The sequence below is a fragment of the Ambystoma mexicanum genome, chromosome 6p (genome assembly GCF_040938575.1).
Source record: "Ambystoma mexicanum isolate Mex_15411 chromosome 6p, UKY_AmexF1_1, whole genome shotgun sequence".
Lineage (NCBI taxonomy): Eukaryota > Metazoa > Chordata > Amphibia > Caudata > Ambystomatidae > Ambystoma > Ambystoma mexicanum.
The window spans coordinates 1522554605-1522582547 of record NC_090935.1 but is presented as its reverse complement, the minus strand read 5'-3'; the positions used below and the strand labels follow the sequence as shown (position 1 = coordinate 1522582547).

At 45.0% G+C, this 27943-nt stretch overlaps 1 protein-coding gene across 1 annotated transcript in view; it reads left to right on the top strand.

The window, feature by feature from the left end:
- Positions 1 to 17466, top strand: part of XPA (XPA, DNA damage recognition and repair factor) — a 214963-nt gene extending 197497 nt beyond the window's left edge. Inside the window, exon 7 of the mRNA XM_069626385.1 lies at positions 17223 to 17466. Coding sequence (XP_069482486.1) covers positions 17223 to 17371 — 149 coding nt within the window. The 3' untranslated portion in view covers positions 17372 to 17466. The remainder of the gene's footprint in view (positions 1 to 17222) is intronic.
- The last annotated feature ends 10477 nt before the right edge of the window (positions 17467 to 27943 follow it).

Genomic DNA, 27943 nt, shown 5'->3' with positions numbered 1-27943 from the left:
GGCCCTTGGCTAAGTTACAGGAGCAGCAGTGAATTTTGATTGCCCAAATGTAAAGTTCTAAGGTAGTGGGGTGAAAGATCTAAGTTTCAAGAGCCCGCAGTGAATGAAGTACGCTTAGGTTGAACCTGCTTGGGTAGAGTGGAGGTGCCTAGAATTTCAGAGCAAACAATTCAATGAAGTACACCTAGATTTGACTCTCCTGGATAGAGGGAAAAGATCTAGCGTTTCACAGCAGATCCATTCAATCAATTAGACCTAGATTTGACTCTCATGGATACAGGGAAAAGGCCTAGAATTTCACAGCAGACCCATTCAATCAAGTACACCTAGATTTGACTTTCCTGGATGGAGGGAAAATATCCTAGAATTTCACAGCAAAACAATTCAATCAATTACACCTAAATCTGATTCTCCAGGAAACAGAGAAAAAGGCCTAGAATTTCACAGCAGACCCATTCTATCGATTACACCTATATTTGTTTCTACTGAAAAGAGGGGAGAAAAGGGCTATAATTTCACAGCAAAATAGGTCCGTGAGACATGCCGAAACTCAGGATTTGTGGACCGCTACGTAAGAGTCAGATCTGGCTAACTTGGGCATTGAGGGAGGTGCCAAATGAATGTAATATTTTGGTGTAGACTGGGTGGTGGAAGTAATATGTAAAAAGAGGCAGGTGGGTAATTTGAGGATTGGAGTTGTAGGTTCGCTCGGCTCATGCCTTGCCGACCTTGTCGGTCGCTGCTGGTTGGTGGCTGCGTGCATTATGCTTCCTCAGCTGACACTGGCAAACACAATCTGAAGCTTCCGTTTGCCTTGTGGCCCTTAGCTGTACAGGCTGCCCGGGCAGAAGGGCTGCTCTGAGGGGATGCCCTAAGTAGTCCAAAAGCCCAATCGTGGGAGGGGGCAGGACCAGAGACGGGATCATAAGGAAGGGCACACAAGCAATGCCCACAACGAGAATTAGCCGGAAATCAAAAATGTGCAGTAAAATATCAACGGTGCAACACAGCGGGACAAGGATGCCTCACCTCAGCGCCAGGGGACGAAAAGTGGCGTCGGAGAGGTAGACTTTTTAAATGGGTCTTTTTAAAATGTTAATGTACACAGTGTTCAACTTTATCTCAATACTAATTTAAAATTTGTATTCAGACGAGTAACTATCTTTTTACACAGTTTAACTGATATTGTAAGGTTGACGATCATTAAATCAACTTTCTCAAGATGTACTTTGTGAGATCAAAGATTTTAACATTAAATTAACAATTTAATCAATGTTCTTTGCATTTGTTCTGTGCAAGGCATGTACGACTGAAGCGGTCGAAGTTGAAGACGGTCTTGTCCAGAGACACATGGACAAGAGGTATACATGAGATGTTGTAAAATATCAGTTATCATACATTTTAATTGTGATGTAATTAATATGTTTTAATGGTTTCCATAGGGACATTTTGTTATGTATGTATGATTCTTTAAGTGGAAGAGCACATTTCAAGGTTTTTACAATTTCAAAATGCTGTTTTTCAGCTTGGTCTGGTGGTCGGCAATTCCAATTTAACTGTTTCAAGGAAAATTCGGAAAACAAGGGTACATAACAGGTTTTAAAAGAAATACGTTAATCAGTTATTTCATTGACATTCATAATTGTGTGCTATAAATTAATCATGTTTTATTTCTCTTTGATTAGAGGCCTAGGAAGAAGAGGAGCATGAAGACTGACGACTACACAAACCGATGATGGCGCTTGCCAAACCGTTGTCAATTGGGAGCAGCTACACTTTGACGCTCAGTTTGGTCCTCGCAAGATTCAGTGTCATGATGCAGATGTACAGTGGCTGGAATATGAATTGAATGTCATCAGTGACCCATGGAAAGTAACCCTGGATCATTGCAACAGCACACACCGTTACCCAGAAGACACAGACAAAAAAGATGTTTCAGAATTGCTTGCAGAGCCGCTCACACAATCCACACCCTATAAAAAATGCTAACTAAGACGCCAACAATGTTTCCTGTTTCCCCAATATATGCGGACAAATCGGAAATATCTCACACAGAAATAACCAAAGCATCTTCGCTACTGATTGGCGATTGTGCTTGTCATGTGAAATTCACTCTTCGTAGTGTTGAGGACTTATCCACCACCTTGGAAAAACAAACCACTATACTTCTGGATGATTGGCTATTAAAGGAACCAAAATTCATTGTATTCGACTGCTGCCTGAACGAGATTATGAAAATGATAAAATGTGATCATAAATTGTGTTAGAGGAGTTGTGGTGAGCCACTGGTGTAGTTTGCTTGTGTAGTCAGTGCTCCAGATAAGATTTTGAGGTGGGAGTATTTTACTCCCTATTTTTAAACTTTGAGAGCAAATGTGATTTTAAGAGTAAAAATGGCTTCTCCTTTGCAAGGGAGTAAAATGATTGTGACATCCAGCCGACGTGTGCAAGAACTGTATGGAAATCATTAATATGTGGCAGCTTTCTGCATTGTGACCGACTATACCTTTCATTATTCTCTATGGTGTGGCCATTCTATCTCTCCTGTAATATGTTTAAATGTTGAAAACACATAAACCACAAGCATGAATTGTAATGTGTGTTTTGGGGTAAGATAGAAGAATATCTTTTGATCTTTAATGTAAGTCCTCATTTCCAAGAGCTATTACTGCCTAATGGTATGCCAATGTTACGTTAAAACAGTGCAGCGAAGCAAGGACTCCATGCTAAATTCTTCATCTAATCTTATGGTCAAATGGTTATTTTTATAGCACTTTTGGCAAAGCGCTGTACATAGAACATATATTTCACAATTATCACCAAACCAAAGTCGATACTCCTCTATCGACCTTGAAAGGATGAAATGCTGAGTTCTTGCCGGGATTCAAACCTGCAACTTACAGATCGCAGTGCTCAACCGGCTGAGCTATCTTATTGGCTAACATCCTTCAGAGGTCAGTTAACTGAGTATCGACTGAGGTATAATAATCAGTGCCTAGATGTTGGATGAACATGTATGAAGCGCTACATAAAGTTAAATACCTATCTGTATTATCACAGGGACAGGTTTTGCTGAGTTTCTATTTCAATTACAAATGTAACTTTCATTTGAACATCGCTTGCACTTCCTGGAGAGAGAGGTTTTGGATGTTTTAATTCTAGTCTTGAAGATTTGAGAGGCTAGAACACCTGTGATTGGTGCAACGACCATCACTCACCCTTGTGCAAAGACTCTGCTGCCACTGACCATTTATAGTAATGTACCCCATTGACTGCAAGGTTGAATGGATGCAAACTAGACCGTTCATAGTCCTAATTGTACACATTGTTTTTATAATTAGAGTGTAAATTAAATTATAAGTGTAAAAGTGATCTGCCTCTGCGTGATTATGCACACAGCACAGGAACTCTGAAAACTACAATTGTGCAATAATGGTTGGCTTTCACTGGAAAAAAAAAACAATTTACAAAATATTAATTCTCAATTGCAACTTTCCATCTTATCAATTTTTCAATCCTAAAATGCTAGAAAAATAAATATGCACAGTGCTTCTGTTTGCTCCATGAGCAGCAGCAAAGCTGAAGCTGAATGGAAATAAACAATTTCCTTTGATCATAGTGTGTAGTTTCTTTGTATTTCTCTGAAGCCTTTAAAAAAAAAATTCTGTTTCAGAGGCTTTTCTTTCCATGGCTTGCAATTACATCCATGTAGATAAAAATCAAAAGAAGCCTTCTGGTTTCTGTCAAGTAACCTGACCTTTGCACTACCCTCTGCTCTAAACTTGTGTGTAAATGTACACAAGAAAAAAATAAAGCTGTTGTATTCACAAGATTTTCATGTGTAAAAAAGCCTAGTACGCACCTTATCTGGAGGCCTGCATGTAGTCAAAGGCACTAATCTGAAGATCAAGAGTAGCTTTGTACACCACCATAATTCATTTTCATGGTCTGCTCAACCTATACTTTGAAAAGTGCTTGCTGGGAATGTACTTTGTTCATCTGCTTTGTTGTTTATTGGATCAACGTACAGTACAATTTCAAGTTTTTCTAACTTTGTGGGACTAGAGTTCCTTTCAAAAACCCAGTACTACAAATATTAGAAGGATTTCTTGTTCACCGCTATTAGCCAGGCATGGACACTCGAACTGATGCCAATGGAAAATGCTCCTGCTGTCAAAAGGCTCTGGCTTGCTGGTGATGAACAGTGCGACAGTCCAAAAGAGAGTTCAGTCATCATGTAAGAATCTAATTGTCCAATGTCTGTTGCCATGGAAAATATGGTTTCATTAAATCCATTCAACTTCTGCAATCCAAAGGAATGCAAATAGACCTGATAGCCACTGACAAGCATGTTTCAATAGCCAAGGCCACGTGAGAGCAGTTCCCAGACATAAAGCATCAATATGATGTATGGCACGTTGCAAAATCTATTTAAAAAAGAATTACAGCTGCTGGGGAAAAAAGGCTAAAGAAAACATTTCAAATTGGTCCGTCTACCAGCAACCATCTTTGTTGGAGCTCAAAAACTTGTGATAGATCTTTTGATATTTTGCTTTTAAAAAAGGTGTTCATTGATGCACCATTGCTCTAGCATTCACTCTTGGACAGAAAACTAACATTTCCACGACTATGCACATGGGCCATTGATCAAGGAGCATGAGCATAATAAAAAGTGGTTGGTTCCAGACTCCACCCCTCACACTGCACTTGAGAAGATTGTGAATGACCAAACGCTTTCAAGAGACATGAGGGGACTCTTTGAGTTCTGCCACACTGGAGATTTGGAGGTGTTTCTTAATATGTGCCTAAAGTACAGGCCTAAAAGGTTGCATTTGTAGGCCAGAACAAGACTGGCTGTACTTGCACGCAACAAGAACGTTGGAAGGGAACAAGCAAAAACTGCAGCAATTTTCGTGATGCCTCGTTACAACAAGGAGTTTACCCCAAGAAGCAAACAGTGGGTGGCAAAGCCAATCTTCCAGCAGATAGACTTTCGAATTTGTGAAAGATCTGACATTGAATGTGTTGGCCATGCAAACGCATGAAATAGCTCCAGATTTTGTTTCCAGGGCCCAGTCTATGCTACAAAACATCGCAAAAGAGGTTTTACCCCTACACAACTTGAACTTGTTGAAAGATTCAAATGATGTGTGGCTCTCTTCACAATGTTTAACAAAGCCAGTTTCAAGCTGTTGTACAGTATTTGGAAACTGTCTTTATTGTACAATAAATGGAATAGTATGTCACTTGAGAGCTAATTGTTAAAGATTGTATTTGTCAAGAATTACTGTTTCAGAAGTAATGTCACTAGATAGGCCTTAACATTTCTTTTTTTCTTTGATTTGTGTATTTATTACCATCAATATAATTGATTTATATTAGAGCAATAAATGTCAGTCTGATTATTGCAAGTATGTGACTCAAATCAAATGTAGAAGAGAGTAGTGAGCGTAAAACCTAAAGTAGCCAGAAGCTACTTTTGGCTCCACTAGACCAACTAATGTAACGCTATAAACAAACTCCTTGTTCCATAGTGGTAGCTCTTGGTGACCGGTTACTGCTTGATAACCAGGTACTGCTTGTAATTCCAGTTTATCCAATCCTATTTCGAGCCCGGTTTGCAATGATCTCACAATAGTTCAAGAATCTAAGAAGAAAATTGGAGCAGCAGACATACAGAAGCTCAACGTCTCCAGAGTGGTCCTCTCCAGGCTGGACTTCTGCAACAGCCTCTTCCTCAGTCTGCCTAAATCCCCCCTTCGACCCCTTCAATTTGTCCAGCATAGGACTGTGAGATGTATCCTTGGCGTCAATCCGAGGAACTGCAATTCTCAAGCCCAAAAACATCTCCACTGGCTCCCGGTGGCTGTGAGGATCAAGTTCAACACCCTCTGCATCATCCACAAGGCTTTCTGGGGCCAGTGACCCCACTACATCCGACTCTTTCCCTAAATACCTCCCTCTTAGAGATCTTCGGCCATCTAGCTGCAATTCTCTGCAGATAAAATGCTATTCCAAGCAGAGAGTTTGGGGTAGATCTCTTTCCTCAGCAGGAGCATCCCTCTGTAATGGCCTCCCTGTCCCTCTCAGGCTTCTGCCTGATCTCCTTAATTTCTGGAAAATTCTCAAGCCCCAACATTTCTCTTCTTCATTCACTCCACCCCCAGCTAATTTCCCTCTCTGTCGCATTGACTGGCTGCCTGGTCCCATCTGAGCTTCACAGTGCACCAGGCCCTCCACACCCAGCATACCCCAGCACCCTGTCTTCCTGCCCCCTCTGCCCCTTCCAGCCTGCACTTGCCCTTCCGGGCCCCTTTCCCCTGACAAGCAAGGTGGGGTGTGCCTCCCTACCGAGCCTGGTCCACCCCGTCCTCAAACTTTGCATGTGGTCCCCACTCCCTGCTTCCCCTTTCACTTGCCCACCTGGTCTCCCCTTAGCATTTGGTTGCCCCCATTGGCCCTTTTGTTCCCCCTCCTCCCCTCCCCTGCACTTTTCCTCTTGCCCTGCACCTCCCTCCCATCTTGGTATTCTCCCTTCTGCCCGACCTGCACCTATCCCCTTCGTCCCCCCAGCACGTCTTGTTACTGCTCTTGCATAATCCGAATGACACAAGGCCTAGTAGGATTCCAGTTTCTTTCTTCCCTACCCCCCCTTTTATGTCGTGTGGTGCCTTGAAACACCATTTTTTGTATAGGTGCTTTACAAATAAACAATAAATAGATCAAGTCTAACCTCGCTGATAAGTAGGAATCATGGTAAGTGGCTACAGATGGCAATAGACCAAATGTTTGTGCCACGGTGTTAGCCAACGTTGAAATAACGAGCAATGGAATAGGTCTTGCCAATGTGCACTATGAGCATGCACCTGTGGCCTTTTCACATTTACATCTTACTGTGGAGGCCACCAGGCGCGCATGCATCATTGCAGAAATCAATATGATTGCTGGAATAGATATACACAGAAGCCAGAAAGCCTTTAAAAAAAAGCAAAAACAGAACTCATTCGAGGCATGCTGCAATTTATGTGATGTAGTAGCCCTGGCTGCAACGGTCCACCCAGTCTGGTGCAATATCGCCCCTCTCTTCCCGGTGCATCTGTGCCGTCTCTATATATTAACCCACTGCTTTTGTATTCTAACTCTGTTTATTTCAGTAAAGAAGTGGCCCACTTTGGTCTAAAAAACGGCCCCACATAGTTTTCCGGGCATTGCCCCATTGAAGTATAGGGAAATCCGAGCCTGTCTGCACCTCTCCTAGGGTCATCTTTGAAAGTATACGTAAATCCTGTGGAACCAGGCGCATTGATAACGTTCAAATGGAAGTACATATTTTCATATGTGGGATACTGGAAATATTTTGTTGTTTGTCACTGCTTGACATAACTATTGTTCAATTTTGTGGCTTGTGTTCCCAAAACGAAACTCCCACCGACATGCTGTGAATGCTGGATGTAGGTTTGCATTATGTGGCCTGGAATCCACCACACTAACAATTTGAAGACCAAAATGTGTTGAATAGCCACAAAGAAGTGATGAGATTCTCTACATTGAAAGCTTATGCAGGAATGTTAAGTTTCTATTACTGAGATCTGACTTTCAAAGCGGTTGTCATCCGTCACATGGTGAGAATGGAAACAAGACACAATGTAAGCAAAGTTTAAAATAATATTTATGCAAGTGAGGATGGCAAGAGTGCTGTATGCTACATGAATAACGTTCTGACGGAGGAATGTTCTATTTGATGCAAATAATAGACATTGTGCATGTGTAACTTATATTGATAACTTAAATATGTACTCCGTATATACAATTATAAATTGGGTACTGAAATATATTTTTGCATTCTAGATTTTACATAGTTATACCGATGTGCGCCTGTCATGGGTCCAGTTTACCGGTCAACAGCTTCTTCAACTGCAAATTAGGGGGCCTCTCCACCAGTTAGCTAATACGCACTACGCATTTACTGTTGTTTCTGCACTGTTAAACTAGGCCTTTTTTCCTCCCCGCTCAGGATTCTCAAATTTTAGGTGGCCTCTCTCTGGTTCCACTCTGAGCACTGTGAGATCTTACCCTGAGACTCCGCCCTACTGCACTACTGGTTTGCTGCTCGCTATCCTGTCGGCTTGCTCTCGTCTGTCTTCCCCTCCTCCTCTCCTCCTATTCTATGGTGCTCTCTATCTCGCCTATCTTCTCTAACTGCTTCTCCATTGACTACCCTGCTCTCCTCACTAAATCTGGTAGGAAAAAGTTTAAAAAGGACATCCTGGTCTCCAACCCAGGCCTCCCTATCGCTGACACCTACACTAGTGCCTCCTCCAAGGAAACTCTCACTGACATACTCTGTTTTCGTGCCTTCGCCAGACCTATCGAACCTTCATATGGTCTCTGTGCTCTCTCCTTTCTCCTCTTCTCCCATTAATGGTGGCACCCATTGGGATGTCCTCTTGGCCTCCTTCCACTCCTCTAAGGCCATCATTAACGTCTACTCTAATGGGACCGTCTTGGTCCAAGGCCCTCAGGCCAACCTTCACCTCTTTGGTGGACACTTCCCGCGCCTCATTAACTTCATTTCCTCTCCTGCTGTCCCCCCTCCTCTGTCCCCAGCTACCTTTCCTTCCCCCCCTCCTCCCTGTCCCCCCTCATGCTCCCTCTCCACCTCTGCAGGGCGTACCTCTGATCTGTACCCCTCCCTGGAAGTCCTTCAAGGATGGCAATCTTCTCCACATTGCCACTCTAAACTCTCGCTCTGCTGTCAAACATTCCTCGGACATCTGTTGCCTTCTAGAGGAACTGGACCTTGATGTCCTCGGTCTCACGGAGACATGGTTCACGGCCAGCTCTGTCACCAGCTTTGACGCTCTCCTACCTGACGGCTACAAGATCCTCTCCGTGCCCAGGCCCAACCGTGCTGGGGGGGGTGTTGCCCTTATCTCCCCTGTGTGGATTCCTGCCACTGTCACTCCTACACAGACCTACTCCTCTTTACAATGCATTGTCTGCTGACTCTCTGTCTTTCTCCCAGCCATTCCCTTACTGTGGCTACTATCTGTCGGCCACCCAGTCAAATTTCCTCCTTCCTCTCTGAGTGGGCGGACCTCTCCTCCTCACTCCTGTCCTCAACCACTCTTCTCTTTCTTGGAGACTTCAACATCCACCTGGATGCCTTCTGTCGCCTCTCTGGACACTTTCCCGACCTCTGCGACTCTCTCTCACTCTCTATTCTCCCGTCTGGCCCGACTCATTCAGCAGGGCACACTCTTGATGCTCTGATCTCTTCTGACCTTCCCCTCTCTGTCCCTCTCTCCACTCCTCTCTCCTGGAGTGATCACTTTCTCCTATCCTCCCATCTCACCCTCCCTACCCCTCAGGCAAAGCCACCTTCATCACTGCTACCCTCCTTCTCGGTCATCCGACCCATGAAGCGCGTGTCAGTTGAGGCTTTCACTGCCACCTTCTCACCTCATTCTCCCCCTTCGGCTCACACCCTGACACAGCCCTCTCCACTCTCCACTCTGCTATATCTGATACTCTTGATATCCTTGCTCCTGTCATGAGAATCTGCCTGATGCCCAAAGCCAAATGTAACTCCTGGTATGACTCAGATCACGTCACCCTAAAACGCAAGTGCAGGGTGGCAGAGAGGAAATGGCGTGCTTCATGTTCATCCTCTGACAAACTGGCCTGCCGCCTGCTCCAAAGGCAAAACCGTCTCTCCGTTCTCACCAAGAAGAGAGCCCTTATCCAAGCCCACATCTCTGCGGCATCTAACAATTCGGCCGAACTCTTTAAAATCTGCAAGGAGCTGTCCATCCCTGCTGCAGTCTCTACCTCTCCTCTCCCCTCCCAGGCCCTCTGCACGGCACTGCCTCTCACTTCATCTCAAAAACTCAGGACATCCTGTCCTCCCTCTCCTCCTATCACCGCCCTCCCTCTATTCCCTGCTCTTCCTCTGGCCCTTCTGCAGCCACCCCTCCTCCCTCCTTCTCTGTCTTTCCCCTTTTCTCTGCTGACGAGGTTTCCAAAGTCCGATCTATTGAAGTCTCGTCAAAACAGGTCCACCCCTGTTCCTCTAACTATCAAGGACCACATTGACTCCCTGGCTCCTGCCCTGGCTGACTTCTGCAATCACTCCTTCGCCTCTGGAGTCTTCCCATCCCCCCTTAAGCACTCCCTTGTGCACCCTCTTCTTAAGAAACCCTCTTCCGTCCCCTCCTGCCCTACTAACTATCGCCCAATCTCCATCACTCCCTTCCTGGGCAAGCTCCTGGAGAGACTGGCCATCTCCCAGCTTAATGTCCATGCTGAATCTGTTGGTAGTCTTCATGACCATCAGTCTGGCTTCAAAGCTGCCAGAAGCACGTAAACTGCTCTCCTGAACATCCGTGAGGACCTGCTCTCGAACCTTGACTCCAACACTCTGTGTGTTCTCATGTTGCTCGATCTCTCTTCTGCCTTTGACTGCCTTTGACACTGTCACCCATGCCATCCTGCTCAACCGTCTCTGTGCTAACCTGGGTATCATTGATCAGGCTCTGGCGTGGCTGACCTCTTTCCTTTCCAATTGACCCTCCCAGGTCCAACTGGGGTCCTTCCTCTCTGACATCTTTTTCTCTACCTGTGGTGTCCCCCAGGGATCTAACCTCTCCCCCTGGCTGTTCAATATCTGGCACTCCTTGCCCACCGCATCGCCGCTCTCGGCCCCAACTTTCAGTGCTATGAGGATGATGCTGTCATGATGCCTACCCCCGGAGCACCAGGCCAGGCCCAGCACCCCTGGAAGCAGGCATCATGCCCTCGGGTAAAAGCCCAGCGGCCCCTTATAGGGGCTCTTTGGACTCTTTGGACTCAGTCCTGGCGCCTTTTGTGCACTTACCTGATGCAGACCATGCTGCACGCTTCAGGCCTCCCTGAGACCTGAAAGGGACTATTTTTTCATAGGGACTATTTTTTTCACTCGGGCGTGGCCAGGGAAGGATACATACCTAGTTGGGGAAGGATACATACCTGGGACTTCTTTGGAGGCTATTTAAGCCACGCCCAGACAGCAGCTCATGCTTCGCGTTGTTCTGCTTCCTGCAGCTTAACGCTCACCGTGTCTGCTCCTGCTCCTGGACACCAGCCACGCCTGCCTCGAACCTGGAAGACCTGCAAGGAAGGAAGAGAAGAGAAAGGTGAAAACCAAGGACTATTTCAAACTTCTTACCTGCATCCGGAATCTTCTCGCCAGCATCCCTGAAGAAAGACTTCCATTTAAAAGCATTGCGTTGCTCGCTGCAGCGCCACGCTTCACTCACCTGTCCTCGAGACATCTCCCGGCTCCATCGCGGCTGTCAGCATCGGACGCCACATCTCTGCACCTAGGGGAGAGAGGAAGAAACAAAAGGTGAGCAGAAGGAACACAGAAGGAAAGCCTGATTAACAGCCATAATACTTACCGGCTTTTCTTCCACATTTCGGGTCGGCGCCGCCCCGTTGGCAGGTACCGTACCCCGGCCCCTATGGGGAAAGGACAAGAGACATTTCTGGGGAATGATAAAGACATTTAGAGGGATCGCCCTCATCACTACTCACCTCGGCAGTTTAACCCCTCGACGCATCGCCTTCATTCTGCACCTGAAATAAAGGACAGATCACAAGACAACATAAAGACAGAAAGACAACATAAAGGGGGCCTCACTTGAACTTTGAACTTTCATACTTACGGCGCATCGCTCAGGAAAGTCAAGTGGATTTTGCCAGCGCCATTCTGAAAACCAGTGAAGTAACTGGACGAACGTGCGCCCCTGCACCAGAAGCAGGATGGAGAGTTCATCCTTCCAAACCATAAGGTGAGCTTAAACCGGGGTTTGAAGGAAGTTAGAGAGGAATGAAGGGGGAAAGGGGGGAGCTAGCACACCATTCTGCAGACTGTTAATCCCCTTTCTCATCTGCAGAAGGATATTCCTACGGGGAAGGCAAGCACGATTTGGAGGTCCTGTCCAATCGGTGTTCCGGGTCCTGCGCATCACGCAAGAAGAGGCCACAGCAATCCAGACTAGACCAGAGCCCCCGTGGGAACCAGGTGAGCGTTACAGATACCCAGCTCATTTTCAGGCTACCCTCGGCCTCCTCCTCTCCTTCCCTCATCTCTGACTGTCTGTCTGCTATCCAGGAATGGTGTTCTGCCAATGACCTCTGCCTTAATGCCAGTAAGACTGAGATTCTACTCATCAGCATACCCACTCCCTCCCTGCTGCTCTCTGGCCGGCCTCTCTTGATCCTGTTCCTGCTCCTACCTGCAAGGCAAAAAACCTCGGGGTCATCTTCGACACCACACTCTCCTTCTCTCCTCACATATCTGATGTCTCTAAGAAGTCACACTACTAGCTGCACCTCCTCAGAGGTATTCTTCCTTTCCCCTCCTTCCCCCAGAAGCTCACTGTCTCCCGAGCCCTGGTTCTCTCAAAGCTGGACTACTGTAACAGCCTCTGTCTAAATCTTCCTGCCTCTACTCTCCGCCCTCTGCAACTCATCCAGAACAGGACTGCAAGACTTGTCCTTGGCCTCAAGCCCAGGGACCGTATCTCTCCAGGACTGAAATCTCTACACTGGCTCCCAGTGGCTGTGAGGATTAAGTTCAAAACCCTCTGCATTGTCCACAAGGCCTTCTGGGGCCTAAATACCTTCAACTCTCTCTTCCTAAATATATTCCTTCTCGAGCTCTTCGCTCATCCGTCTCCAACTCCCTCAGGATCAGCCACTTCTCCAAGCAATGAGTTGGGGGTAGATCTCTCTCCGCGGCAGGGGCCTCCCTCTGGAATAGCCTTCCTGCCTCCCTGAAACTTGAGGAGAACCATCCCCGGTTCCGGAAGCACCGCAAAACCTTCCTCTTTGCTTCTGCTTTCTCTCCCCCTCTCCCCTGAATCCTCAACTGGGCCACTCTCACCGATCTTGGTCCTTGGCCCAGCCACTCTCCCCTTGCACTGCCTCCCTGGCAACCGCTGCACTGCGGGGACTGTCTCTGTATCCCTACAGCCCCCCTCCCCAGCACTTGTCTGCACTTACCTTGCACTTGCCACCAGCTGGCCCTTATTATTTATTTTGTTATTCTACTAACGCTGTACTGCACTCCCCCCCCTTTCCCCTCGCACTTTTCCCTTCCCCTCTACCCTTGCACTTGCGCAATCTGAATGACACTTGGCCTAGTAGGATTGTTGTCTGGCTTCCCTTTGTTCCCCCCTCCCTGCCTTATCACGCTTCTGTGATGACCATTATCTGGGACGATCGCCACACACATTCTGTCCTTTTGCGGTTGCAGTTATAATGAGCAACATTGCAGCCTATAGTTTCTGAAAACGTGTGGATGTGAGTGTTGCATTTGAAATTTAAACCGCTAATTTCTTCTCTGTAATGGAATGCCATGTGCATCGATCAGAAATCGGCGATGGAAGGTAATAACTTTCTGTGAAAAAAATGCAAAGACTGGGATTAATCGATCAATTTTTAACTGATTCATCAGCATTATAAGATCACTGTTCACACTTAAACAAATGAGAACCATGCAATGTTTGCTAGCTATAACCTCGATTGGAGAAAGTTGGCCATGTTTTCATGGACTTAATTACCTCTTTTCAGCGTAATGTCAAGATTAAAAGTAATTGTTACGCTGCCGGCTATTCCTTTTTTCTTCAAAATAAACAGTTTTTTTAATCATTTTTGTGAAAAGAAACAAATGTTTTGAGTCTGTTGTGGATGTGTGCGTTTGTCCCTGGTACTGTGAGATAACGATATCACATTGGTGATGACAGGGTAGATTTGGCAACGCTGCCTGCTAACGTCATTAAAATAGGTGAAGCTCATCATGAGCCTCTAATGATGTCAGTGTTAGGGGTGGGTGATCTGAATTAGTGCTGCAAGGGCACTTGAACTTAGGGCGATGGATCAACGGATAAGATTAGCACAAGATGACAGTACCCTACCCGTCGTTTTTGCAAGTGTTAGTACGAAATACTTGGGTAAATTGTATTGGAATTTGTTTTTAAGAACTATCGATGTATGATCTAAAATACGTGCTCGATCGATTGTGCCAATAACATTTCTGACCAAACTACCCGTTTAACTTTCTTATTAACATGTCAGTTGCTCAATTTTAAAATGGATTGGGTGCATAATCATATACTCCACAGACAACAATTGGTTGCGCCCAGCTGAAGTTCAGTTCACCCCAAATTGGGCATGCTTTAAAATGTGCAGAAAGCAAATACATCACGCTGTGTGTATGCAAACAGGCATGGGGGTATCTGCAATCTAAGGCAGGGTCCTCCCTGACCCTTTCATGCATTCCTTTTTAAGTGGGAAGATGGGGAATATACGCCCACTAGCGTTTTCAGCCCCAAATAGAAATAAAAATGCTTTTTTTTCTTTTTGTTGACATTTCAGTGATGGGCCCTATGAAGTGCCTTCACTATGAAATGTGCTCCCAACATCCAGATTATTGCTGAGAGCATGTCTGCGTGCTTCTGACACTAATGTATCAAATGCGCTGCGTCCCAGCCCCTTAAATTGCACAGATTACTTCTGTAAATAAGTTTGTTTTTTAAAACCTCCTCTGTGCATTTTTTTTATTTGTATGTCATTTTGAGAATTTGGGCCTTTGTCTTACAGGGTATAATTAGTCCTTTGACATTCCAATGTGTCTGTTTCTAATCTAGCTACTATGAAGATTTTTCAGATTCATCAAACTACTACTAGTGAGTGACAGCATTGTTTCCTACCGAATTTAAATCCATCTCCTTTAAATTTGCTTCAGAGAATACTGAGATTCCCCTCTACATTTAATTCAAACCACAGATTTGGTTTATTTTGAGATAAGCGTCTACTTCCATCTCCATGAGCTTCCTGTTGGGCTTTCTGCCATTTGTTATGGAGTTTTACTAAGTCCATCTAAGATGGTCCCTCGTTCTAATAAAAGTATGATGGGTGGCCGTGCATTCTCAGTGGCAGCACCAAAACTCTGGAACAGCGTCCCCAAGCCGCTTTGGGCAACAGTTATCCAGCTTTTGAAAACAATTACAAACTTTTTTGTTTTCATCAAATGACCAATTATCTGGTAGTTTGGGGAATGGTTCCTTGTTCACGTATTTCCGCACTCACCGTTTCTTCTTGTTTTTTCTCTTAGCCCCAGGATACCCCTTGGGTCACAGCTGCACTTTACACTTTACCATACCACACCACCTAAAATAGGACTGTAGAAGACTCTTCTTTCAGTGTGCAGGGCTCCAACTCTCAGTATAGGCCTGAACTACCCAAAAGGTTTGGTAGCTATGGCTGAGAAGCCAGGTTTATTTTAGGACAGAGAAGGACAGTAGTAGAGTGCAGAGACCTTTGAGCACACACACAGTCAAGAAGGCACTTACACACTTGTAGTTATAAATATGATATATTAAACATACTATGCAAGGTTAATGTCCAGGTTCAATTTGGGTAAGTAAGAGAAACTTCTATACATATGTACAGCAAGGCTTTCGCAAGTGTAACTCAATTCAATGGTAAACCTTATTTTGGAATGCATGTAAGGGAAAAGGTGTCTTCAGGTTAGCAAAAGTATTAATCAACCAACAATCATAAACTGATAGTACTGGTAAATAAATTAACTTGTTACACACTTGTAGAATAGTTGGAAACTATTCTAGGTATGTAAAGCACTTGGCAAATACTTTGAATCACTGGTTCAAGGAAAGAAAAAAACAGATACCAAGGTTCATTCTGATGCACAGTGTTCGAGAGGGTGGTTTTGGCTACCCTGTTAAGTATATCAGAGGATTTCTATTAAAAAAGGCAGCCCATTACTTTAAACCTGAGAGTGCATTGGAACCACTCTGGTTAACGATGGAGAATGATAGATTTTCACGGTTCAGTTTGAATAACATTTATTGTATGGAGAGAATGCCAAATATCAGAAATAAATTAAATTCCACTAATGCGACTCAGGAAGCTCTTGCAGTATGGCTTACTGCTACTGATGGAAATCTGTGGTTGTACTACAGGGCCTCACTTTGGCATAATCTGGGTCTACAAATTGCAAATAAAATGTATGCTGGCGGAGTTGGATATCGAGAGGAATTTTAAAGATGGGTAATGTTCTGCGGGATAGACGTTTTCAGAACTTCAATGTGCTTTTGGACTAGGGAATTCAGTAGGTTTAGAAAATTGGAATCACTTCTGATACAAAGACTTGATGTTATCCAACACTTTGGGGGCTGAGCCGAGTGGATGTGTTATGTTCGCATGGTCACCTCATATGGTGTCTATGTACCTTGCTATGATGCCTATGGACCCCTTATTTGTCGATTCATGGGATAAGTTGTGAAAGACTTGGGAGAATGATTTAGGGTGCAGTATTTCAGAGAAAGAATAGGTACAAATGCAAAACACAGGTTTTAGGAGTAGAATGGACTTGAATTTGCGACTTATCCAACAGAATATTTTGGGCTGCTTATATTGGACTCTGGTACGTATGCATGGTTTAGGTTTGATAGAAGAAGACAAATTTTGGGGGAATTTGTTGGACGGGATAGATACAATGTTATCTGTAAAGTTTCACAGACTACCTTTTCAGACTCTTCCTTTATCAGGCAGAGGAAGATGTGAAATTGCCAAACAATATGGGCAGTGGGATGATAGAGTTGATGGTGGGAGCAAAACAGATTCTGAAGTTATGGAAAACCAGGAAACCAGGAAAAAGCCATTGGTGGAGGATTGGTTGAATGATTTACAAGTTTTATAGGACTTTGAGAGAATTTGTTTTCATAAGCATCCTCGAACATATTTATTTGGTACTCTGGTCACCACTTAGTAAATGTATAATCCTGGGATCTGTAGTGAAGATCGTGGGTGGTTTGTGTGTTTCCATATGTGTTTGACTGTTTTTTTATTTATTTTTTGTTTTGTTGTTTTTTTGGTCATATCTAGGAATTATCTGTTTTGGGATGGCTTGTACTGTGCTCTCATCTTTAATATCGAACCTTGTATATAGTTCTTTAAGAATTGTTATTTGTATTGATTGAAGATTCATTTAATGCCGGAGGGGGTTTGGGCCTAGTGTTACTTTGTACATTTAAAATTTGGATTGTATTTGTTTGTATAAAATGTAAATGATTATAATTAAAGACATGGAAATGTGCACTGTACCATTACAATACGTGTTTATATACCTGATTTCTTCCAATCTGCTTTCATAGAGTTACGACGAGCTGTACGGAGCAGTCTATGGAAAAAAGAGACCACTGCTCATCAACATACATATGGACCAGAAGAACACATTGAGGAAGACATGTACAGGAAGACATGCACTATATGCAACCATGAATTAACATTTGAGAAAATGTAGTACTCCGATAAAGCATTTGATCATGTCTTTTGAGATGTATGTTTTAGAAGCTTAAATGAATTTTGTATAAAAAAAATAAAATATTTATTTGCATATCTAGGAGTCCTCGGGCAGAAGTAGAACAGCCTTGTAAAGCTTGTTGATTTGGTACCATGTACCATGTATGACCAGGCTTTCTCTACAATAATGTTTGGAGAATGAGCTGACTTAACTACATTCCTGTGATGGCTGGTAAAATGCCTAGGGGCTGACACTCACCTCTCTGCTATATTATGGCAAGCACATACATCTTTTAATACTTCAACTATAAGGATTCTCCTACTTTTATCCCTGTGTAGGTTGGCATGTTTAGGACTACCGATAGAACTAATGTTTCAGCCTATGGGCTAAACTGAAAAGCTCACGGTCCATCATTGTACCCTTAAAAGCACTTTGCTTCAGCTGCAGAGCATTTCTCAATTGCGGTAAATGTAGATCTGTATAGTTTCTTTTCTGCTTGATCCCAGTTGTTTATCATTGTGTTCATAGAAGCCTTCAGAAACGTCCTAGAAACATATGCTTTAAACTAAACACGCCCTCTTTTACTTGTTGCTGCATACATATAAATCAATCATGCTGAATGCATACCATTGAATTTCTCACTTGTGTATTGGTCTGTGTGTGTCAAAGCGCTAGTGATGCACACAACATTTCTGTCCTTATTGAAGTAGCAGAATGTGCCACAGATATCATCCATGTGAATATGTATGTTAATATTGGTGCAGTACCATAATGTAAAAAAGACCCAGGTTTCACTGAGGCTTTTGATACAGGAATTCTGCTGTGCAAACAGTTTTAGGTAATAAACCAGTTGTGATGTGGGTGGCGAATGCGCAAGGGCCACTTCCCTACATAGTCTACATTCTAATGGAACAATTCTATGTTCAACACTGCTTATGTGATTTGCTGTGTAAACCTAGTGTAAGACCGGAGTGTGCCCTCCTCCAGCATTCAACACTGTATGTGACCTGTGACAAGATAGCTGCCACAAACACCTCTCCTGACCTGTATGTTCCACCAGGCCGCCATCCTGCATTTCATTGAGCCATCATGGAGCCAATATCAGCTTCACCACCCAACCGGCAGGCAAAGCCGTTAAGTGAAGGCTGAGAGCTAATGCCAGCTATCCTCTCTGCAGCTCTCTGCTGTTCGACGAGAGAGACGCCGGAACTCACCTCACCCGAAGCATTTCACGCATTCATCAGGCAAGGTAAGCCACTTGCAGATAACTGTACCCATGGTGCCTATACTCTGCTGGACAACAGCCTTGCAAGAGTGTTTTTCAAAAGGCACGTGCCACTACCATGCCAACCCCATTCCTAACCAACTCCTGCATTCAAATCTAAGCTGCATATCTGCGTGCATCCCCGAGCCCCATCACAACCTGCAGCCTCACTCCGCTAGATCTACCAAGCCAGCGGGCAAACCCACGGCCGACTGCGCTAGACAGCAGTAAGAAAGCTACCCCGGGTCCCCTAGCATCTGCCATTGCCCATAACAACCATCTCAGAACAAGAACCCTATTGAAAAAAACCCACAGTATACTTCAGAGGCCAAGTATCCCACCACAAACTCACTCATGGTGCCCATACAAGCGATTACCGCTTTCACAGCAGAGGCCACAAGCCTGAAAACACATACCGCCACTTTATCTAGCCCACAAAGCCTTCCTAACCCAAAGAAAGCACCTACAACACAGTCCACTACCTTAGACACACATCTAACAAAAAACACAGGCTATGAACCCAAAATCACCTAAGCACAGGAAATCACTCATCTCCCAAACCCATAGAGCTCCTAATGACCAACACATAGATGCCAACCCGCAACTTCTCCACGCAGCCCTCATCACTGCAAGATCGCTCCCTGCACACACATGACCTCATCACATCCCAAAAACTAGATGACTTAGCCATATATGAAACCTGGCTCTACCAGAAGGATTCTCCATACTCAGGCAAGATGGAACTGAATCCAGGGGTGACGGTGCTGCCCTCATCCACAAAGACTCCCTTCAAATTCGACTCTTCCCCCTCCCACAGCAGTAAAAAACTGTTAACTTCTCTCTGTCAAACTCGTATGCTCCCCTTCAGACACTCACATCCACATAATTTACAGACCACCCGGCCCACCACCTCCTTTGAAGCAGAACTTCTACACTACATAGGCCATAACATCAAACCCAACTCTAGAATCCTACTTCAAGGAGACCTCAACCTAGGCCGCCTAGACCCCCTCGACATTACTGATGCCTCACTTGCCAAAGATGTCACAGACCTAGGCTTCATTCATGGAGTCTGCGATCCCACCCATGTCAAAGGTAGATCTCTGGACTGGATATCTGACCTCAACGGCTAAATATCCATCATGTCCAACTCCCCTTGCCCCTGATCAGACCACCATGTCATATGTTTCTCTTTTCCATTGCTGAAACCTCCTCCTCCCAACCCAAAAAAACCTACCCCCATTTTTACTTGAAGCTCCATAAACATCACCAAAGACACTATCACACCCTTTCTCGCCCCCTTGCATCAGACTCTTCAGACCCAGAGCGCCTAGCCAACCACTACACGGCTACACTCAATATCGTAGTAAACTGTTGCCCCCCCTCCTTCCCAGAAAAGCCAAACCCATAAGTCACATCAACTCCTGGTTCTCCACAGACCTCTCTGCCCTACACTCAAAAAAGAGATCAGCTGAGAGCACCTGGAAGAAAAAACCCTCTACCACTACCAAACCCGCATTCTCTAGCCTAGCCAACGAATACAAGATGGCCATCATTGAAACCAAATCCACAGCATACTAACTAAGGATTTCTAATGCCAACACCAATGCGCAAGAGCTCTTTAAAATTCTCAGAGAACTAGAAACCCCTATGCCCTGCCCAATACTTTTATCAAGGACGAGACCTGGTGTGGCAGCATCTCGGACGCGATGCATGCCAAAATTGCATCCCTGCAACTAAAAATTGCCAAGAAACAAGCAGCAACCAACCATACCAACTTGCCTATTAGGTCATTTCATACCAACCTTTACATTCAGAAATATAACCACTGAGGAAACAGCAAAGATACTAAAAATACTCAAACCAACAAGGTGCAAAGGGGATGTATGCCCAGCCATGATCATCAAAGATTGCATGGAAACTATAGTCCCATTCTTAACCAGATTTATAAACGCCTCCTTCGCCTCTAGCATAGTCCCAATCAGCCTAAAAGAATCCAGGGTACTCCCACTACTAAAGAAATCCTCCCTTGACCCTCTTTCCCTGAACAACTACCGCCCAAATACCACAGTACCGTTCTTACTCAAGGTCCTAAATAGGGCAGCATACGTTCAAATTCAGGGCTACCTGTGTCCCAATAAGAACATTGACCTATTCTGCATTATAAGCCTGGGAGATGGCCCGTAGAATCCATCTGCTGAGGCTTCTTTTCTTTGTTTCCAATTACATGACATTTTCAGATCATGGGTGGCAGGCAAGTAGCAGGTGGACACCAAAATGTTGGTCTCAAACTTTACAGTGGTTGGGACCCTGGATTGTTAGAATGCCAAGGCGCTCTTGTTATACCTATTCTTTAGCATAAAAACTATTCAGCTTCCATCTTCAAACAGTATTCACCGCTTCAACCAGTCACTGGGAGAGGTTGGCGTGGGGGGGTCTATGGGGAGAAGACAAAGTAGAGCACGCACATTACTCTGCCGCTACCAACTGGCGAAACTGACCCATCTGAATCGATTATGGAGCCACAAGAAGAGACCAGGACTGCTTCCTCCTGAAACTGAACACGACTTGTACAGGAGTGGGCTCAAATGGAAGGCAAAACGGAGTTGTACACTAGCCAATGGGAAGACCGGATCCTCCTTCCACAAGTCAGATGATCCCATCCACTGCGACAGTAAGAGGATGGGAGGGCATTTTCATGGAATGCCAAAATGTCAATAGTTATCCCCTCAAACCTCTATAAGATATAGCTGCAAATGTGTGGCCTTCAGTAGAAATCCAGGGCGGATTGGAAGGCCATGGACAATGGAGTCTGTTCATACCTTATCTACCCCTAGAATGGGGGCTGACAGGGAGTCTGTTCATACCTCATCTACCCCTGGCAAGGGAGCTGACACTTGCCACTCTGCTATATTATGGCAAGCACACACATCTGTTGGTACTTCCATCTATAAGGATTCTCCCAACTCTTTTTCGATGTGTAGGTTGGCACATTTAGCACTGCCGATAGACCTGATGTTTCAGCCTATGGGCTACACCGAAACAGAGACTGCAGATTTGCTTCCACCCAAAGAAAGAACTGGCTAACTAAGTGTCCCACCTATACTTCGCCAGGCCCACTTAAAGCATCACCACAATGCTCTTGGTCCTAAACAGGATGACTGTCCGTTCAGAAGTGAAATATTGTGTGGCCTTTAGAATGGTAGCAAGTTCTCCCTATTTCAAAGAATATGTTGCTTCCTGAAATGAGAACTCCCTGTGAAGTTGAGGATCCCAGCACCGTGCCCCTATCTAGCATGCTAGTGTCTGTGGTGAACCCAGGGGAAAAAGTAGATTTGGGAAACTCCTCTAAGAAGATTGCCTTACATCAATCACTAGGGAGGATTCTTTGCAACAGGTATTGCCACATTATCAATTGGTCAAAGTCCATCAAGGCAGGGCAGCACAAATCCAGATTATGTCTGCAAAAATAGCAGAAGGTGCATTTCGGCTCAAGGAACCACAGAGCGGCAGGAAGCCTTGCCTCCTTGTACCTGGTACAATTCTCAAGCAGGGGCTTGTCTGATGAAGTTGAAGGCCTGACGATCCTGGAATTTCTCCATTAAACAAAAGGGCAGAGCTACAGTACCTATTTCGGTGTAGAACAATCCACATTATTTATTTTGTGTTGTGTAAAGCACCACATATATGTGAAATTTTTCAGAGCACTGGCAGGAAAAGTGAAGTCTAGATGTTGACATGAAAAGATAGAAGACTTAGTACAATTCAGCATCCACCAGCCTTGGAAGAAGACTGCAAACTGCATTGGTGACTATTGGGGTTTGTGAAAAATGAGGGTGTGTGACTGAACCAGCAGGTCATCAAGATTATTGTAGCCAAAGATAACTCTTGCTTTATGGACACCCCCAGTGGAGAAAAGACCATTTAGAACATCCACAGGCTAACATCAAGGACTCTGAACTCTGATTGATTTGATGCACAAAGTAGTCTCTGGTGGGACGGTAGAATGGGTAAGAGAATGTATGCCTCCTCCACAGTGAAGAGACTTTGTCTATCCTCAATGGGGCTGACTTGACTTTTTTATTGATTTTCTTCAGGTCGCTGGTGGAACAAGCAGCCCTTGAAAGCTTTGGAACCATAAAGAGGATGGAAACGACAATGCCCTTGTGTACAGTAGTCAGTGCACCCTTTGAAACCAACTCTTGAACCCCCATGTTAGGCAGAATCCTGTGCAGTGCCCTTGGGGACCACTACACACAATTAAGACTACAAGTGGTAATACAAGTTCACCTTTGTTACAAGCCTGTACTACACTGTTAAAGTGGTAGCAGTAGAGGAGCAGCCAGACTTATCTCAAGGGCAAATTAGCAGTAGTAGAGATTACACAAAGGGCTACAATTACTGTGACTCAAGCAAACACTGACTCAAGGTTTTTGCTTGAAAATTAAAAGTACATTTATTTCTAGACCATCTGTTTGCAAAACACTTCACTTCTATTAATTTAAAATCACACGTAAAATACACTAAACACAACCAATTCACTTTGTGCAGCACAATTCAAGTTAAGTACCTTTTTGTTTTGACAGCCCGGTGTTGTGAAACAAAGACATTACCGAGGGTACAGATGCGAACACTTTTTGACAGTAATGACAGTTCGGTCGTACTAAAGATACACGTACCCGCGGGGAGAAATGTTACCGGAGTTAAACCGCACTTAGCACATGAATCAACACAAGAGAGTTGGGGATAAAAATCATAGGCAATATTTTTGTCAAGGCAGATAGAATCAGAGGACACTTTCCTACAAGTGAATAAAAGTCAATAGGCCTGCGCCAGTGTCAAGTGGAACATGGTTCCTGTTGCCGAGGATCACACGGTTAGGACAGTTCATGATTCGAGATTGCCAGGCGTACTTAGATATTATCAGAAGAGGAAGCAAAAGTTATAAGAGGGAAGGAAGATAAGGACAAGCATTTTGTGAGGAGAAAGGGGTTCACCCCAGTTCCTCGAGGTTGGACACAGTACCTTTTTCAAAGTGAAGAGCTGGTGCTATGGCAGTTGTTCTGGTAGTTCCTGCAGACTCAGGGTTCCTGTGGCTTCAGTCGTGGGGACAAGAAGGAAGACGTCTGGAGCAATCTGCACTATCCAGGGATGAAGCCAGCAGCAGCAAAAGCAACAACGAATAAAAGGTGCGCTCCTTTAAAACAGGAGAGGCTCTTCTAGTGGCTATCCGGACCACTACAGCTGTGTGCAGCGATTTCGACCAAGAAGAGGATCCTCTGCCTGTGGAAGATGAGCTGGTTGATCCCACCAGGTTCACGGGAAGAAGACTCCGGACTGGATCTTCTCTTGTCGTTGAAGGGTAGATAGCTCAGGACTGCAGCAGGGCTCCACCGGGACTCGGTAGTTGCAGCAGCCATCTTCTTCTCCGCTTCTCTTCGGTTCCTTGCAGTTCCAGTGGCGACTCTGACTTCCAGCCCAAGAGTCCTGCCTTTTATGCGAAAATCCCCCATTCACGCAGCCTGGCTGTCAATCACACAGCAGGGGGGTTGTCCGGCCCGGACAACCACCTCGGCCAATCATGACAAAGTGCGACTTGGGTTTCCAAGGATACCCTGTGCAGGGGGTGACTACACCCATGCCTCACATTCAGCCCACCTAGACACCCAGATGTCAAAAGGAGGGCTTCTCGGGGGAAGCCCGCCAAAAGACGGTGAATAAAGAAGGCAAACCTGGTTTGCCGCGCAAAGTAAAACACAAGAAGGACTTTAACAAAAAGAAATGGCGAATAAACCTGATCTGAGCCAAAAGAAAGAGTATTTGGTCAAGCGGGTTTATGTTTGAGGCTAATATAATAGCCTGGAACAGTACCACGTTTATATAGTATAATCACGGTAGAAATGTTAGGGTAGATACCACTGCCACCAGCCAAGTCTAAATGTTAAAAGAGCAAAACAAAGCTCAGAGAGGCACAGACAAAAAGGGATAGGACTTAACCCTTTCCAGTACTCCATGTAAGATGGGGGTGTTCTGGGTCTGTGCTTTTAAATGACTACATAAAGTAAATGGCAACTTTACCGGTTTCTGGGAGACTGTAGTCAGCCCCAGAAAAATGGAGTCAGTGGGAAGTCTCAAAGACATCCCTGAATCACTGCACTGAAGGTGCTGTGTAACACACATAAAATGTGGGGCTCATGGAGTGGTGTACTCCAGAGCCCAAGATCACACAAACAGTAGAAATACACATGGCAAAACACATGTAAGAGTGGAAAAAAGACTCACACTCTTACCAAGTGGAAAAATAAACTCCAGAAATCTAGCAAAAACCAAACCCTTGCAGGCAAGTTGACCATTTGAATAGTTTAGGGTTTTCCCCTTTCATTTGCATCAGCCATCTCAAGGGTTGGTGGTCAGTCTGAATAATGAAGGTAGAACCATGCAAGTATGGTCTAAACCTCTTCAGTGACCACACAATAGCAAAACATTCACGTTCTATTGTTGCCCACCTTGTCTCGGGATCCTTTAACGTCTGCTGATGAAACAAATGGGATGTTCCCTACCTTTCTCAACCAGTTGACTAAGGACTGCACCTATACCTACATTAGAAGCATCAGTTTGTACAATGAAGGGTTGGTGGTAGTCAGGAGCTCTTAGGACTGGAACTTGACAAAGGGCTTTCTTCAGGCCTTCCAAGACTTGATTGCACTCCTCATTCCACCTGACCTTTTTAGGAAATTTGGGAGAGGAGATGACTTTCAAGGGAGAAGCTATGGTCCCATAGTGCTCTATGAAGTTCTTGTAGTACCCAGTGAGACCTAGGAAGGCTCTCACTTGGGTTTGAGTAGTAGGAGTGGACCAGTTTTGTACAGCTTGTACTTTGCTAGGCAATGGCCTTAATTCACCTCCTCCTTCCTCATGTTCAAGGTAGACCACTGTGCTCTGACCAATTTGCCATTTACTTGCCTTTATGGTCAGATGGGCCTGTTCCAGAGCCTGCAAAACATATCCTAGGTGATCAATATGTTCTTTCCATGTAGGGATGAACACTGCAATGTCATCCAAGTATGCCATGCAGAAGTCCTCCATCCCATTCAGAACTTGATTGAACATCCTCTGAAATGTAGCAGGTGCATTCTTTAGTCCAAAAGGCATTACCCTAAATTGGTAGGTGCCTGCTGGGGTGAAGAATGCAGTTTTCTCCTTGGCATGGTCTGTCAGGGCTATTTGCCAATAGCCTGACGTTAGGTCAAATGTGCGGAGGTACTTGGCTGCACCAAGTTTGTCCACCAGCTCATCTGTCCTAGGTAAAGGATGGGCATCAGTCTTGGTGACTACATTTAGAGCTCTATAGTCCACGCAGAATCTCAACTCCTTGGATCCTGCCTTTGGTACAAGCACAACTGGGCTAGACCATGGACTAATGGAGGGTTCTATAACTGCGAGATCAAGCATCTTGTTGACCTCATTCCTTATATGGGTTCTTATATTGTCTGACATTCTGTACCCCTTGCTTTTCACAGGCAGTCACCAGTGAGGATATCATGCTGGCCCCAAAGGGTCAAGCCTGGTGAAAGTGAGAACAGGGAGGCAAACTGATTTAACAGTAATTTGCACTCTTCCTGCTGGTCAGATGTTAGACTGGACGAGAGATTAACTCCTTCCACTTACTCATCTAAAGGTAAGCCTCTGAGGAAGTCAGGCAGAGGTTCCCTCTCCTCCTCCTGAGCTGAAGCTAGGAGCAATGCTCCCATTTCAGGTCTAGAGACTTAAGCCTTTAAACAGTTGGTGTGAAAGACTCTGGGAGCCTCTTTAGGATTGCCTAAATCCACCAGATAATTCACCTCTCCAAGTTTACCCACAACTTTGAAGGGTCCTATCCATTTGTCCTTTAAGGCCCTCTGCCTTGTAGGTACCATAACAAGAACAAGCTGGTCTTGAGTAAACTCAACCATGTTAGCCTTCTGGTCATGCCAATGCTTGACCAGAGCTTGGCCAGCTTTCAAGTTATCACTTGATTCTGCCATCATGTGTGACATTCTCCGGAGACCTATCACATAGTCAGTCACTCTGACTGGCTTGGGGGAAGGCGCACTCTCCAACCCCTCCTTAATCAGGGCCAATGGACCTCTGACTATATGGCCATAGAGAAGTTCAAAGGGACTGTAACCTACTCCCTCCTGAGGGACTTCTCTATATGCAAAGAGAAGGCATGGTAGTAGAAGGTCTCATTTTCTTTTAAGGGGTTCTTCTAAAGCACCTATCGTGCTCTTCATAGTTCTTTTAAACCTCTCTACCAACCCATTGGTTTGGGGTTGGTAGGCAGTAGAGAACTTGTAGGTGACTCCATAGGTTTTCCACATGGCTTGCATGTACTGGGGCATACAATTGGATCCCCTGTCAGATATCACCACCTTAGGAAAACCTACTCTGGTAAAGATACCAAGTAAGGCCTTAGCCACAGCCTGAGCCGTAACAGTCCTCATAGGTATTGCTTCAGGATACCTAGTAGCACGGTCTACTACAACCAGGATAAACCTGTTACCTGAAGATGTGGGAGGATCAAGAGGACCAACAATGTCAATCCCTACCCTCTCAAAAGGAACTCCCACCACTGGGAGAGGCGGTGCCACATTCTTGGCTCCACTCTTGCCAGACATTTGGCAAGTGTGACAGCTCCTACAGAATGTGTCTACTTCTGAACCCATCTTAGGCCAGTAGAAGTAGAGAGAGAGCCTTTCCTTGGTCTTCTTTAAAGCTTAAGTGACCAGCCAAAGGTATCTCGTGGGCTAACTGTAGGAACTGGAGCCGGTTCACTAGAGGTACTACAAGTCTTTGCAGTCTCCAGGGGTTGACTCAGTCGGTTCACTGTCGAAGAGGCCATCTTCCCAGTGCAACCTATACTTTCTAGGCTCTTTGCCATTGAGCTGAGAAGCTGCCTGTAGGCGAAGACCTTCAAGAGTAGGACACTCTTGGTCCTCTGCTGAAGTCCGCCCTGTTGGGTCCACCTTCTGCCAGTAAAGACTGCAGCTCAGGATGTTCAACAGGGTCAAGATCTCCAACCAGAGCAGGATCTTCTTCTAGATCTGATTCCTCAGTATCTAGTTGAACCATACAGGGTTGAACCTCACTCTCCGTCTCAGCTGGTGGAGGAGTCACAGGTGTGACTTTGGACAGTCTTGGTGATGTCCTCCTGGGCAAAGGGGTGCTTGCTGGCAGACTTGGGTTTCCCCTTTGTCTCTTTCTGTCCTGTCCTGTGGACTTGGGCTGATAGATTCTTCTATCAAGTCCCAAGGAGAGCATCTCGAGGT